Source organism: Pristiophorus japonicus, chromosome 17 (assembly GCF_044704955.1).
Source record: "Pristiophorus japonicus isolate sPriJap1 chromosome 17, sPriJap1.hap1, whole genome shotgun sequence".
NCBI classification, from domain to species: Eukaryota; Metazoa; Chordata; class Chondrichthyes; family Pristiophoridae; genus Pristiophorus; species Pristiophorus japonicus.
The window spans coordinates 92404961-92421962 of record NC_091993.1 but is presented as its reverse complement, the minus strand read 5'-3'; the positions used below and the strand labels follow the sequence as shown (position 1 = coordinate 92421962).

Here is a 17002-nt window from a genome sequence, read left to right as displayed (position 1 = left end):
GGTCAGGCTGACCGGTCTATAATTCCCTGCTTTCTCTCTCCCTCCTTTTTTAAAAAGTGGGGTTACATTGGCTACCCTCCACTCGATAGGAACTGATCCAGAGTCAATGGAATATTGGAAAATGACTGTCAATGCATCCGCTATTTCCAAGGCCACCTCCTTAAGTACTCTGGGATGCAGTCCATCAGGCCCTGGGGATTTATCGGCCTTCAATCCCATCAATTTCCCCAACACAATTTCCCGACTAATAAAGATTTCCCTCAGTTCCTCCTCCTTAATAGACCCTCTCACCACTTTTATATCCGGAAGGTTGTTTGTGTCCTCCTTAGTGAATACTGAACCAAAGTACTTGTTCAATTGGTCTGCCATTTCTTTGTTCTCCGTTATGACTTCCCCTGATTCTGACTGCAGGGGACCTACGTTTGTTTTTACTAACCTCTTTCTCTTTACATACCTATAGAAACTTTTGCAATCCGCCTTAATGTTCCCTGCAAGCTTCTTCTCGTACTCCATTTTCCCTGCCCTAATCAAACCCTTTGTCCTCCTCTGCTGAGTTCTAAATTTCTCCCAGTCCCCAGGTTCGCTGCTATTTCTGGCCAATTTGTATGCCACTTCCTTGGCTTTAATACTATCCCTGATTTCCCTAGATAGCCACGGTTGAGCCACCTTCCCTTTTTTATTTTTACGCCAGACAGGAATGTACAATTGTTGTAATTCATCCATGCGTTCTCTAAATGTCTGCCATTGCCCATCCACAGTCAACCCCTTAAGTATCATTAGCTAATCTATCTTAGCCAATTCATGCCTCATACCTTCAAAGTTACCCTTCTTTAAGTTCTGGACCATGGTCTCTGAATTAACTGTTTCATTCTCCATCCTAATGCAGAATTCCACCATATTATGGTCACTCTTCCCCAAGGGGCCTCGCACAATGAGATTGCTAATTAATCCTCTCTCATTACACAACACCCAGTCTAAGATGGCCTCCCCCCTAGTTGGTTCCTCGACATATTGGTCTAGAAAACCATCCCTTATGCATTCCAGGAAATCCTCCTCCACCGTATTGCTTCCAGTTTGGCTAGCCCAATCTATGTGCATATTAAAGTCACCCATTATAACTGCTGCACCTTTATTGCATGCACTCCTAATTTCCTGTTTGATGCCCTCCCCAACATCACTACTACTGTTTGGAGGTCTGTACACAACTCCCACTAACGATTTTAGTGTTCTGCAGCTCTACCCATATAGATTCCACATCATCCAAGCTAATGTCTTTCCTAACTATTGCATTAATCTCCTCTTTAACCAGCAATGCTACCCCACCTCCTTTTCCTTTTATTCTATCCTTCCTGAATGTTGAATACCCCTGGATGTTGAGTTCCCAGCCCTGATCATCCTGGAGCCACGTCTCCGTAATCCCAATCACATCATATTTGTTAACATCTATTTGCACAATTAATTCATCCACCTTATTGCGAATACTCCTTGCATTAAGACACAAAGCCTTCAGGCTTGCTTTTTTAACACCCTTTGTCCTTTTATAATTTTGCTGTACAGTGGCCCTTTTTGTTCTTTGCCTTGGGTTTCTCTGCCCTCCACTTTTCCTCATCTCCTTTCTGTCTTTTGCTTTTGCCTCCTTTTTGTCTCCCTCTGTCTCCCTGTATAGGTTCCCATCCCCCTGCAATATTAGTTTAACTCCTCCCCAACAGCACTAGCAAACACTCCCCCTAGGACATTGGTTCCGGACCTGCCCAGGTGCAGACCGTCCGGTTTGTACTGGTCCCACCTCCCCCAGAACCGGTTCCAATGCCCCAAGAATTTGAATCCCTCCCTGCTGCACCACTGCTCAAGCCATGTATTCATCTGCGCTATCCTGCGATTCCTACTCTGACTAGCACGTGGCACTGGTAGCAATCCCGAGATTACTACTTTTGAGGTCCTACTTTTTAATTTAGCTCCTAGCTCCTTAAATTCTTTTCGTAGGACCTCATCCCTTTTTTTACCTATGTCGTTGGTACCAATGTGCACCACGACAACTGGCTGTTCTCCCTCCCATTTCAGAATGTCCTGCACCCGCTCCGAGACATCCTTGACCCTTGCACCAGGGAGGCAACATACCATCCTGGAGTCTCGGTTGCGTCCGCAGAAACGCCTATCTATTCCCCTCACCATCGAATCCCCTATCACTATCGCGCTCCCACTCTTTTTCCTGCCCTCCTTTGCAGCAGAGCCACCTACGGTGCCATGAACTTGGCTGCTGCTGCCCTCCCCTGATGAGTCATCCTCCCCAACAGTTTAGTTTAATGACAAACACCCTACTCCCTTCTTTAGCTATCACCGTGCCCGCGATCCACTTGGGACCATGTCCACAGTTTAGCACATACACAGGGTCATTCAGATCAATTTCCCGTGACATAGTGGCGCGACCATCGTTTACATTTTGTTGCTGCCACCTGCTCTCTACCTGATCATGCAGGTTGGGGTGAACCAGCGAGAGTCTGGTTTTAAGTGTCCTTTTCATGAGTAGCTCAGCCGGGGGCACCCCTGTGAGCAAGTGGGGTAGCTGAGCAGTACTCGGAACAGGCGGGTTTGGTGTGAGCCTTCTCTGACTCGTTTAAGGCTCTGTTTGATGGTATGTACTGCCTGCTCTGCCTGCCCATTGGAGGTTGGTTTAAACGGGGCCGAGGTGAATTGTTTGATCCCATTGCAGGTCATGAATTCTTTAAATTCGGCATTGGTGAAACATGGTCCGTTGTCACTGACCAGTATGTCAGGCAGGCCGTGGGTGGCAAACATGGCCCTCAGACTTTCAATGGTGGCAGTGGCGGTGCTTCCTGACATTATTTCACATTCAATCCATTTTGAAAAAGCATCCACCACCACCAGGAACATTTTACCGAGAAACGGGCCCGCATAGTCAACATGGATCCTCGACCATAGTCTGGAGGGCCAGGTCCACAAACTTAGTGGTGCCTCTCTGGGCGCATTGCTCAACTGAGTACATACGCTGCATTGCCGTACACAGGACTCTAAATCAGAGTCGATATTGGGCCACCACACGTGGGATCTGGCTGTCGCTTTCATCATTACTATACCCAGGTGTGTGCTGTGGAGATCCGAGATGAACGTCTCCCTGCCCTTTTTTGGTAGCACTACGCGGTTACCCACAACAGGCAGTCTGCCTGAATGGACAGCTCGTCCTTTCGCCACTGGAATGGCTTGATTGGCTCTTGCATTTCAACGGGGATGCTGACCCAGCTCCCATGCAGTACACAGTTTTTTACAGCAGAAGATTTTGGCTGGTCCAAGTCCTAATCTGGCAGGCCGTGACAGGTGATTTATCACTTTCAAACGCTTCCATGACCATCAATAAGTCTGCGGGCTGCGCCACCATCAACAAGTTTGCAGCTTGCGCCATTTCCACCCCCGTGGTGGGCAATGGTGGCCGACAGAGCATCCGCACAGTTCTCGGTGCCTGGCCTATGGCGGATGGTATAGTTATACGCTGATAGCGCGAGTGCCTACCTTTGTATACAGGCTGAGGCATGAGTATTTATCCCCTTGTTTTCAGCGAACAGGGATGTGAGGGGCTTGTGATCAGTTTCCAGCTCAAATTTGAGGCCAAATAGGTACTGGTGCATTTTCTTTACCCTGAACACACACGCTAATGCCTCTTTCTCAATCATGCTGGAGGCCCTCTCGGCCTTAAACAAGCTCCTGGAAGCATAGGCGACAGGTTGCTACATCCCCGCAACATTAGCTTGTTGTAATACGCACCAGACTCCGTACGACGATGCATCACATGCTAGTCTTTTACACGGGTTATACAATACAAGCAGCTTGTTGGAGCATAAAATGTTTCTGGCTTTCTCAAAAGCAATTACTTGTTTTTTTTCCCCATACCCAGTTCTCACCTTTGCGCAATAACACATGTAGGGGCTCTAAAAGGGTGCTTAACCCCACTAGGAAGTTACCAAAATAATTGAGGAGTCCCAGGAACGACCGCAGCTCCGTAACGTTCTGTGGCCTGGTAGCGTTCCTGATAGACTCTGTCTTGGCGTCTGTGGGCCGAATGCCATCCGCCGCGATCTTTCTCCCCAAAAACTCCATTTCTGTTGCCATGAAGACGCATTTCGACCTCTTCAGCCGCAGCCCTACGCGATCCAGTCGCTGGAGGACCTCCTCCAGGTTTTGTAGGTGCTCGGCGGTGTCCCAACCCGTGACCAATATATCGTCCTGAAAGACCACCATGTGTGGTACCGACTTGAGTAGGCTCTCCATGTTTCTCTGGAAGATCGCTGCAGCCGACAGAATTCCAAATGGGCATCTGTTGTAGATGAACAGCCCCTTGTGCGTGTTGATGCAAGTGAGGCCCTTCGAAGACTCCTCCAGCTCCTGCGTCATGTAGGCCGAAGTCAGGTCGAGCTTGGTGAACATCTTGCCTCCTGCCAGCGTCGCAAATAGATTGTCTGCCTTAGGTCGCGGGTATTGGTCCTGTAGCAAGAAATGATTAATAGTTACTTTATAATCGCCGCAAATCCTGACCGTGCCATCACTTCTGAGTACTGCAACAATCAGGCTGGCCCACTCGCTGAATTCCACTGGGGAGATGATGCCCTCGCGTTGCAGCCTGTCCAGCTCGATTTCCACACTCTCCCTCATCATGTGAGGCACCGCTCGTGCCTTGTGGTGAATGGGTCGTGCCTCTGGGACCAAGTGAATTTGCACCTTCACCTCGGCCAAGTTTCCAATGCCTGGCTCAAAAAGGGAAGGAAATTTGTTAAGAACCTGGGTACATGAGGCCTCATCGACATGTGATAGTGCTCGGATGTCATCCCAGTTCCAGCGGATTTTGCCCAGCCAGCTGCTTCCAAGCAGTGTGGGGCCATTGCCCGGGACAATCCAGAGTGGCAGTTCGTGCACCGTGTCCTCGTAGATGACCTTGACCATGGCGCTGCCCAGGACAGTGATAAGCTCTTTGGTGTACGTTCTCAATTTCGTATGGATGGGGCTCAGGGCTGGTCTGACTGCCTTGTTGCACCACAGTCTCTCAAACATCTTTTTACTCATGATGGATTGGCTAGCGCCAGTGTCCAGTTCCATGGCTACGGGTAAGCCATTCAAATTTATGTTTAGCATTATAGGTGGACATTTCGTCAAAAATGTGTGCCTCCTCTCTCTGAGGCTCGAAATTGTTTTGATCCACCATGGAACGATCTTCCTCTGCCACGTGGTTGTTAGCAGGTTTTCCAGAGGTTGCAGCTCGTTTGCAAGCTCGTTGGAGGTGCCCCATTGTTCCTCAGCTCTTGCAAACATACCCTTTGAAGCTGCATGAATAGGCTGAATGGAAGCCTCCACAACGCCATCAAGGTGTGAATTGCCTTGCATTCATCCTTTGTTGGGGACTCTGAGTCATCTGGGTCACCTGAGGCCTGCTGGCCGTTGCAGACTTGTGGGTTCTGCCCCGTACATTTCTGCTCGCAAACATAGTTCCAGTTAATTTATGAACATTGCTAGCACTTGTGTGCTGAGAGATTTGTTTGGTGTTATCACTGGTGGCCATAAACATCTGTGCTATCGCAATGGCCTTACTGAGGGTCGGTGTCTCTACAGTCAAAAGTTTTCGTAGGATGGTCTCGTGGCCAATGCCCAGTACAAAAAAGTCTCTGAGCATTTGCTCCAGGTAGCCATCAAACTCAAATTGTCCCGCAAGTCGCCTTAGCTCGGCGACATAGCTTGCCACTTCTCTGTGGGTTTCACCGGAGCCAGAAGATTCTTCATGAGACTGTGAGGAGGACCGCTCTCCTTTTTGTAGCGCTTCCTTCTCCGTCCAGCTCGTTGGCTATAAAGTACTGGTCTAGCCATTTGACATCGGCTTCCCAGTCCTCACCCTCTGAGAACTTCTCCACAGTTGCCCACAGTTTGTTGCATCTTTGCGTTGGAGTCGTATTCTCGTCGCCAGTTATTGTGTTCCTAACACAGATGAGGCTGCACACAGGGAGGTTAAAGTAACAGTGACCTCAGTCTTTAATAAGACACTCCAGAGTGAGTAACAGGCCTTAGAGGCCAGCTTATATACAGTGCTCCCAAGGGATGTTGGGATCCCTTGGGACTTCACGGGATGAGCTCCCTGGTGGCAGATCATGGGAGTGCATGCTTTGCAGATACACAACAAAGTGAGGGAAGATAAGTTCTACCTGGTCAGCTGCCAGTTACAAATGTGTTGTTCCTGAACAAATGATCACAGATTCAGTTTCAGAACTGGTGACAGTTGAATCTGCCAACTTCAATTGTGATGGGGTTTGTCAGTTCGCAACCAAAGCTGTTTAGTGGTGTGTAATGAAATACTGGATTATTCAGGGAAGTAAATTTCCTGACTTACCTTCCTACGACATTGGCTGGCGTTCTTGAGGGGGCCACGGTTGAATGGAGTCACATGAGAATGAAGATCACATGGGGAAATTACATTGTAGAAAAATAGCAGAAGGTTGGAATTAAAGAAAGAAAGACTTGCATTTATATCGTGTTTTCATGACCACCAAATGTGCCAAAGCACTTTACAGCCAATTTTTGAAGTATAGTCACTGTTATAATGTCAGATTAGTCAGATTTTTTCATGTATGAATCAACCAGATTTACTAATTACTGCAATCAAACGTCAGGCAAAGTATACATTTATACAAGTGGAATGTGTTTACTCAAGTATGTTTTTTTTCCCATTTTCGTTTCAGATGTATATTCAAACCACCACTCTGACTATCTCCATAAATCTGAGTGCTTCTGTGTCGCTCGGCATGCTGTATATGCCCAAGGTTTACGTCATCCTGTTCCACCCTGAGAAGAATGTGCAGAGGCGCAAGCGCAGCCTAAAAGCTGTAGTGACAGCGGCCACAATGTCCAACAAGTTTAACCAGAAAGGAAATCTTCGTCCTAATGGAGAAGCCAAAACTGAACTATGTGAAAGTGTTGAAACCCAAGGTAATGCATTTTTCTACCATTAGAGATATTGGCCTTAAAATTCTGCTGTGTAAATATTAGCATATGATTATTTAATACATCCAGATGAAATTTATTTTTCTGCTTTTTTAGTGGAGGGAATAAACTTTGGGGGAGAAATTCAGGGCACTTACACCTCCGGCTAGGGCGCTAATAGAACGCAAATGACTTTTCGCCTGGGCGCAACACCGCCAACAACTCCTGCAAAAATTCACGAGAGGTTGGCGGCAGCAGTAACCGGTAGTGTCCCGCTCCGCTGCGCTGGCGATGACGCTGTCATCACAGTGTGCAGTGACCCGTTTTCGCCCCGGAGTGAAAATTCCAGTAGCGCCCCCTGGTGCTGTGGCGGGCAATACCAGCGAGAGCTATTGGCTTGGTAACGGGCCATAGGCCGCTCACAGGGCGAAATTTAAAGGGGAGGTGGCAATTTCAAATTTTAAAAAATGGCCGACCTACCTGTCATGACCTTCAGATTGGATCGTGAGGTCCGTGCCACAATCTTGCAACTTGGCACTTTGCTTGTGGGCAAGGCTGATGCCACGGTACCCAGGTAGGGACCCATTTCTCCCAGCAGAGTCGGCAGCGTGGCCCTCCCATTTAATGAAGGGAAGGACCCTGTCTATATGCCAGCGCTATGAGTCCTACCGCGTAGCACTGCGCCCCTCACAGAGTCCTTGTGCCCCACTTGAGCCCCACAGATCAAGTGGAGCGTGATATTTTGCGCTCCACTTGCTCTTAGGGGCGGTAACCCGAATATAGACCTTGGGGGCGGGGCTTCCACGCCTAGCGCAGGAACACCCACTTCGCGGCTGTTACTACCCACACATTTCACCCTCTTTATTTTTAAATGGTTCATGATTGTTTTTGACAATTTCTTCACAGAATGGGTTTGGAAAAATTAGTTACTTTTAACTGTTGGGTTTTTGAAGCAAAATGTATTCACAAAAGTAAAAAAAAAGGCACTGAGACAATAGGTAATTAAAATGATAATGAATCAAGCTTTGCTGCTGTTCCCCCACAAGCTGTAAATAATAAACAATTCCATTGCCTGTCTTGGCAATCAATAAGCACCTCACACACAATGTGCTGCAAAGTCTGTGGTCCCCTCTGGCTGTAAACGAGGGGAGATTAGAAAGAAACAGAGACAGAGTCACAGGCAGTTAGTCAGCTCCAGAATAGCCTGCCAAGTCAGTCAACCAGCTTTTACACCGAAATCTGCAATGGCAAGTTTTGGCCAGGCTCGGAAGAAAAATGGAGCAGGGTAGTTAGAAGTGATTTTGTTTTAAGTTAAGATAGAAGACCAACTGATGTGGGGAAGTGCAGCATATTCATTATTTTGCACTGTTTGAACTAAGTGAATCTGATATTAACTGTTTCTTTTCATGTTCACTCCCTGTAAAATAAAGCAGCTTAACATTCCATATCTTACCAAGTGTTTTCTTGGTCTGCCTTGAAAGAGACTGAAGAAATGCAGGTGTAAAATCCATTTCAGATTACAAAAGGACACTACTGTTACACCCTGGGTTAACCCATCATATAGTTACATAATGGACAGTGAAGCATAATACTAAATGTAAGAAGCAAGGTCACCTTGCTGAAGTGATTAGCAGTGCTGTGTCCAAGAGAATATCTCACGCAAGACCCTAAAAATAAGAAAGGCTTGCATTTATATAGCGCCTTTCATGACTACCAGATGTCTCAAAGCACTTTACAGCCAATGAAGTACTTTTACAGTGTAGTCACTGTTGTAATGTGGGAAACGCAGCAGCCCAGTTGCGCACAGCAAGCGCCCACAAACAGCAATGTGACAATGACCAGATAGTCTGTTTTATCTCCTTAAATCTCCTTTTTTTAAAAAACATAAAAATAATTTCAAATAAAATCAGTAGAAATGAGAATCGGTTGGTTTCTATAAGGGTGTTTTACACTTGCGCTGCAAATTGAAAATCTATCCCAAGTGTCAACTGAGTGTTCCCATATTGAATTTTAGAAATCCCACATTGGAGTTAACTCAAAATTTAACTTGAGGTTAGGACTAATCTAGTGTAGCTTCATCTGGTTGAAAGAAAATCTTAATTAAAATGCCAAATTAAACATTACTGGCGTAACTAAAAAGAAATCTTCCCAATAGAAAGCAATTTAAAAATACTATCCTTCATTGCAGTACACATTACTGGTTTTCCACCATTTAATTAGCAAGACTAGGTTTTAAAAGTATCAACTTTAATAGCTACATTTAAAGCATTAACAAAAATAATTACCGAGGGCTATAGGGAGGGAGGAACTTAATACAATCATTATCACTAAAGAAGTAGTACTTGGTAAAATAATGGGACTAAAGGCAGTCAAGTCCCCTGATCTGATGGCTTAAATCCTATGGTCTTAAAAGAAGTGGCTGCAGAGATGGTGGCTGCATTACAGGGCTGTAGTGAAACCCACCGTCCTGTATGGCTCAGAGACGTGGACCATATACAGTAGACACCACAAATCACTGGAGAAATACCACCAACAATGTCTCCGCAAGACCCTGCAAATCTCCTGGGAGGACAGACACACCAATGTTAGTGTTCTCAATCAAGCTAACATCCCTAGCATCGAAGCACTGACCACACTCGACCGGCTCCATTAGGCAGGCCACATTGTTCGCATGACCGACACATGACTCCCAAAGCAAGCGCTCTACTTGGAACTCCTGCATGGCAAGCGACCCCAGGTAGGCAGAGGAAACGTTTCAAGGACACCCTCAAAGCCTCCTTGATAAAGTGCAACATCCCCACTGATACCTGGGAGTCCCTGGCCAAAGACTGCCCTAAGTGGAGGAAGAGCATCTGGGAGGGCGATGAGCACCTAGAGTTTCATCACCGAGAGCATGCAGAAATCAAGCGCAGGCAGTGGGAGGAGCGTACGGCAAACCAGACTCCCCACCTACCCTTTCCTCCAACGACTGTCTGTCCCACCTGTGACAGAGACTGTAATTCCCGTATTGGACTGTTCAGTCACGTGAGAACTCACTTTTGGAGTGGAAGCAAGTCTTCCTAGATTTCAAGGGACTGCTTATGATGATGATAATGGAAGCATTGGTTGTAATCTGCCAAAATTCCCTGGATTCTGGGGATGTCTCAGCCGATTGGAAAACAGCAAATGTAACGCCTCTATTTAAAATGGAGGCAGACAGACAGCAGGAAACTATAGACCAGTTAGCCTAACATTTGTCATTGGAAAATGCTAGAGTCCATTATTAAGGAAGCAGTAGCAGGACATTTGGAAAAGCATAATTCAATCAAGCAGAGTCAGCATGGTTTTACGAAAGGGAAATCATGTTTAACAAATTTGCTGGAGTTCTTTGAGGATTTAAGGGGGTGGATAAGGGGGAACCAGTGGATGTGGTGTATTTGGATTTCCAGAAAACATTCAATAAGGTGCCACATAAAATATTACTGCGCAAGATAAAGATTCACAGGGTTGGGGATAATATATTAGCATGCAAAGAGGATTAGTTAACTAACAGAAAACAGAGAGTCAGGATAAATGGGTCATTTTTCAGTTGGCAAAAGGTAACTAGTGGGGTACCACAGGGATTGATGCTGGGGTCTCAACTAGTTACAATCTATATTAATGACTTGGATGAAGAAATCGAGTGTAATGTAACCAAGTTTGCTGATGATACAAAGATGGGTGGGAAAGCAAATTGTGAGGAGGACACAAAAAATCTGCAAAGGGATATAGACAGGTTAAGTGAGTGGGCAAAAATTTGGCAGATGGAGTATAATGTGGGAAAATGTGAGCTTATCCACTTTAGCAGAAAAAATAGAAAAGCAAATTATAATTTGAATGGAGAAAAATTGCAACGTACTGCAGTACAGAGGGACCCAGGGTCCTTGTGCATGAAACAGTGAGTATACAGGTACAGCAAGTAATCAGGAAGGCAAATGGAATGTTGGCCTTTATTACAAGGGGGATAGAGTATAAAAGCAGAGAAGTCCTGTTGCAACTGTACAGGATATTGGTGAGGCAACACCTGGAGTACTGCATACAGTTTTGGTCTCTGTTTTTAAGGAAGGATATACTTGCATTGTAGGCAGTTCAGAGAAGGTTCACTAGGTTAATTCCAGAGATGAGGGGGTTGACTTATGAAGATAGGTTGAGAAGTTTGGGCCTATACTCATTGGAATTCGGAAGAATGAAAGATGATCTTATCTAAACATAATGAGGTGACTCGACAAGATGGATGCAGAGAGGATAGTTCCACACATAGGAAAACTAAAACTCCAAAGTTACTCTGGGAGGCGGAGCTTCAAATCTGTGCTAATAACTCCCTGGGCATGCGTGAAAAGCTGAAGTTGCCAGGACAACCATAGACTCTGAAGCAAGCTGAAGCCTGTTCCCCTGAGAGGGCTGCTATCCCACTGCTGCCGAAAGGGCCTCAAAGGACCTCTCCCCCCACTGGACCCGTGGCCACCACCACCCCCCCCCCCCTCCAGGCTGGATCTGCTGCCACCACTCCCCCCCCCACCCCCCGGCTAGACCCGCTGCAATCCCGGGTCGAAAGAACTGCTTCCCACCGGCTGGACTTGCTGCAATCGCCAGCAGAATGTCCCTCCCACTCCCAAACTTCAACTCGCAGGGGGAGCGAGATGAGTGGAGGGCCGTTTGGCCTGGGGTTGCAGCAGGTCCAGCCGGTGGGGAGCAGTCCTTTCGGCCTGGAAACCTTCTTCCCTTGCTCCAAAAAGAGTTCCCTGTGGGAAAAAAAAGGTATTTTATTGTGTATTCTTATTGCCTCGCCCCTGTCCTCTTGTGCCCCGTGCTGACTCCTTAAGTTTTTTTTGCGGGGCTTTTGGGCAGTGTGCACTGAAAAAAATCATGGATGGTCAAAATCGATTACATCTAGAAAAATGACTCCCGATCTTGTTTTGACTCATGTCGGTGGCAAAAATTATTAAACTGGCGCACATGGTCGGCGTCGACGTCCAAATGTTGGCGAAAGTTGGAAAGTGAGTATTTCACGCCAAAAAACATTTGGGCACCAAAAAACGGCACACAATCATGGCGAAAATAGAGCCATAGTCTCAGAATAAGGGGCCACCCATTTAAAACTGAGATGAGGAAGAAGTTCTTCTCTCACAGTGTTGTAAATCTATGGAATTCTCTGCCCCAGAGAGCTGTGGAGGTTGGATCATTTAATATATTTAAGGCGGAGATAGACAGATTTTTGAGCGATAAGGGAATAAAGGGTTATGGGGAACCAGTAGGGAAGTGAAGCTGAGTCCATGATCAGATCAGCCATGATCTTGTTGAATGGCGGAGCAGGCTCGAGGGGCCAAATGGCCTTCTCCTGCTCCTATTTCTTATGTTCTTATTATAACACAGCCCATTAGTTAAGGCGAGGTGAAGCAGCTTCCATTCACACTTCTCCAACTGTCCCAATTTTGTGAAGAAATTTCATCCTGTGCCCCTTGTCTCAACCTTGGAGCAGTATTCTCAAATTTTAGAATATCCTCTTAACTTAAAACTATTCCAAAGACTGAGTGTTTTAAATACAGGAGCTGGGGGATAAAACAGGTCCCCAATTTTCCAGCCACATTCTCAACTGGTGAGCTTAACACTTATTTTATTTAGATGATCCAGCCATACCACTGCTGCTGAGCATTCCCTCAGCACGTCCGCTAACCGAAATGGAAGTAGACCTCTGGGAAGAGAAGTCTGTAAACCCGTGCTTCAATTTCTCAATACAATGTCCCAGCATGTTGAATCTGAGCACACATATATATATTTGGTGCCAAGCCCTCTATAGCATAAATGTGATCACTTTATCAGAGATGGTTCCACTGTACTTAGGATGTGTGCCACTGAAAGCTCCACTACCAAAGCCTTTGGAGTTGCTGCATGCTCCATGGCTGACTGCATTGCAAACAGCATTCATCCACATTTGCACAGATCCAGCTACTGGATTCATCCATACACCTTGTCTGACTATACAGGATATTTTACACACATTCAAGTACTCCAGTGGTTCCACTCCAAGCAGAACCTGTGTGCTCAGAATTCTTAGGCAGTGTCCTAGGCCCAACCACCTTCAGCTGCTTCATCAACGACCTTCCCTACATGAGAGCCTCAGAAGTGGGGATGTTTGCTGATGATTGCACAGTGTTCAATTCCACTCACAACTCCTCAGAAAATGAAGCAGCCCATGCCCGCATGCAGCAAGATGTGGCTGATAAGTGGCAAGTAACATTTGTGTCACACAAGTGACAGGCAATGATCATCTTCAACAAATGAGAGTCTAACCACCACCCTTGACATTCCCCCACCATCCCCCACCATCAACGCCCTGGGGGTCACCATTGACCAGACACTTAGTTAGACTAATCACGTGAATACTGTGGCTGCAAGAGCAGGTCAGAGGCTGAGTATTCTGCGGCGAGTGTCTCACCGCCTGACTCCCCAAAGCATTTCCACCACCTGCAAGGCACAAGTCAGGAATGTGATGGAATACTCTCCACTTGCCTGGGTGAGTGCAGCTCCAACAACACTCAAGAAGCTCGACACCATCCAGGACAAAGCAGCCCGCTTGATTCGCACCCCATCCATCGCCTTCAACATTTCCTTCCTCTGCCACTGGCGCACCGTGTCTGTACCAGCTATAAGATGCGCTGCAGCAACTCACCAAGGCTTCCTTGGCAGCACCTCCCAAACCCACGACCTCTACCACCTAGAAGGACAAGGGCAGCAGGCGCATGGGAACACCACCACCTCCACGTTCTCCTCTAAGTCACACGCCATCCAGACTTGGAATTATATCGGCATTCCTTCATCATCACTGGGTCAAAATCCTGGAACTCCCTCCCTAACAGCACTGTGGGAGTACCTTCACCACAAGGACTGCAGCAGTTCAAGAAGGTGGCTCACCGCCACCGTCTCGAGGGCAATTAGGGATGGGCGATAAATGCTGGCATTGTCAGCGATGCCCACATCCTGGAATAAATTTTTAAAAAGCTATAGCTGAGGCACAAACCATGCTGGCCTTCTGGGGACCAGCTGTCTGTTTGTTATTTGCTAACATCATTGGCTTCTCCTGACCTGTGCACTGTAACTCACCAGTGTTACCTCTGCAAACTCACCAGTTACATCTTTTGGGATGCGTGTCGCTGTATTGGTGTTTTGCAGAAGTGGTGAGAGTGATGCAGGACCCTTGAGATGTTGACTTGCTTAAGGACACTAGCTGTCGTGTTGAATTGTTCCTCCAGGTGAACAAAAACAGAACAGGACCATATGACAAAATGCTCTAAGCAACCCTTGCATTGCAATCCATAATGTCTGATCGTTTTGAGGTTCACTCTATTACCTGTGAGTTAGTAACTGATAAACAGACTTGATGGCACTGAGAAATCACCAGCTTTGCCCTTCCCTTGTTCCTCAATGGTAATCTGCGCTATGATGTCGAGGGTGGCCACCAAAAATGGAGCAAACCTCCCACAGTTCTGCTACTTTTTGATATGATCAAAGCAGACAAATAACATTGAGAATGTGTAAGTCTAGTTAGCACATGCAATGACATAGAGCAGCCCATTATGCAGCTAGCAAGGTTTTCCTATTTCAAGTGTGTTATAAGTATCTGTTTGTATTTCTATGAAGTCTGCTCTGCACAATAAGCATTCAGTGGGCTATGCCTCTCACGGCAGGACTGCACATGATCGGCTTCGATTAATTGTTGAATTAGAATTATTGTACACGAGGGGAAGAAATTCGGGAGCGCCCCGTTTGGGGCGTTAACTTTTAAAAGTTGAAAAAATTAGCGCCAGGCAGGCGGTAGGTGTGCAGCGCTGCCACGTTCGGAGACTCCTCCCCTTCCTTAAAGGGAAAGGCCATCGCTGCAGGCTCTGCATTGGAACCACTTACCTGCTCCCCGACGGCAGTGGCAATCCGGCCCGATCAGCCCAATTCACTGCAACAGAGTGCCAGGCTGATGGACCGCAGCCAAAAAATTGAAAAGCATTAGTTTAACATTTTTCCACTTACCTCAGTCAGCTTGCCTTTAAGTTTCTCCCCCGAAGCGCCCTGCCTCCCGATCAATGCCTCCTGCAGCTGCAGGGGACAGAACCGAAGCTCGGGGCAATGAGTATGGCAATGACGTCACGATCTCCAGGCGAAGGAGATTGAGGTGCAACGTGCTATTGTCACCGCAAATCTTCCGCCGAATATAGCGGAAGACATTTATCTCGCCAGTTACTGCCCCATTATCGCCCCCCACACCGCCCCCCCCCCCCCGCCAGAGGCGATAATAGGAGGTGCTAAGGAGACCAATTTCTAGGCCAAAATAATTTGCAGAATATGAGGATGCATTTTGTGTCTTGTCTACTTGGGGCTGTTATGTCAAAATAAACATTCAGATTGGTGGGAATAGCAACTAACTGCTTTTATTTTCAGACCATCTAGAACATTCTGTCAAAGAATAACAAAAACAATGGGCTGTAATTTGTGGCCCCTATGGGTGTGTACGAGGAGCCACCAAGTTCTGGGTTTTCACGTATGAAGCGCAGGCACGAACAGCCAGAACTTGAGCTCTGTCAAGAATCCTCTTGACAGATCGCATGCATCCCCAGGAAATCGGCCTCCGCGGGCAGAGAGTTGGGCTATTTGCCCAGCTTCTGCCCAGCAAATATCCGTGAAATTCTTACGCCTGGTAAAAGCATGCGTAAGGCCTACTTTGACCAGCATAAGAGTTTTAAAAAACATAAAAATATAATTTTACGAATTAGTTACACATCAAGAACCCTATGCAATAAGCTAAGTTTATTTCTAGCCCCTTTAAAACATGTACATTTACTTTTCAAAATTAAATTTTTGTTTTAAATATTTAATTAAATGCCATTTTAATTATTTTTAAATATGATTTTTAAAAAATGTATTTGAAGTTTTTTGGGGGTATTCCCGTTCATGCTTATGGGGATTCCGTACATACAGAATTCCCATAAGCATGAATGGGATTTCCTTTTGTTGGATGGGCCAGCCCACGTGATCCCAAGGGCGCTTCTGAACCGTGTGTGCCCCTGAGACACGTGGGCCTCTACCTGCGGCTACCCAATGAGGCCCAGGACCACGAGTCTCTGTACACCCTGGTCCACCAGGTACGCGGGCATTTTCTTTGTGGATCGGAGCCATTTCCCTGTAGGAAGCCTCTGACCGCAAATTCAGGGCCATTACAAGAGATACCTTGGCGTGTAATTGCAACAATGTGCTTACTCCCATCATGCGCCATCTAGTGTTCAGTGAACAATATGCAAGTACCAAACAGATCAGGGGCAGCTTTCTTGAAAGCTGTACATTAGTCAAGCCTTAGCTGCTTTCTGCTGCCCAGCAATCTTTTTACCAATCTGTGCTTTGAACCATTTGGCTTTGCAGACAATTTACTGGCAAGCTTGCATGTCCTTCTGTAACAGCTCGGACAAGCATCCTTTTCTCCTTCATGAATAGGCACTTTCAGTTCATTGTCATCAAACTGGATCATGCGTACTGTTTCTGACTGCGTTTTACATAAATTTTGCTGTGCATAAATCTCTAGTGAGCTTTCTCCAGTGCAAATAAAGAGGTACAAGTGTCTCCTTTAGCCATTTAATGACTTCTACGTCTGTAAATCAGTTCGAGCACTTGTCAATCTGCTGTGCGATTGATCATAGAATCATTCAAACTTACAGCATAGAAGTAGGCCATTCGATCTGTCGTGTCTGTGCTGGCTCTTTGAAAGAGCAGACATGCTTAGTCCCAGATCCCCGTAGTCCAACTCTAAGTTCCTCATCCTCAAGTACATCACATAGAATCATACAGCACTTAAGGAGGCCATTTGGCCCATCGTGCCTGCACCAGCTATTTGGTAGAACTATCCAAATAGCCCCACTCCCCTTCCCCTTGGCCTGCAAATGTTCCCCCTCAAGTATTTATCCAATCCCTTTTCAAAGTTATTGTCGAATCGATTTCCACCACCCTTTCAGGCAATGCATTCCAGATCATG

At 46.5% G+C, this 17002-nt stretch overlaps 1 protein-coding gene across 1 annotated transcript in view; it reads left to right on the top strand.

Moving 5' to 3' along the window:
• The window catches only part of LOC139227854 (metabotropic glutamate receptor 4-like), a 1455190-nt gene that overhangs the window by 1357822 nt on the left and 80366 nt on the right, over positions 1-17002 (top strand). The window contains exon 9 of the mRNA XM_070858939.1: positions 6732-6978. Within this exon, the coding sequence (XP_070715040.1) occupies positions 6732-6978 (247 nt within the window). The remainder of the gene's footprint in view (positions 1-6731; positions 6979-17002) is intronic.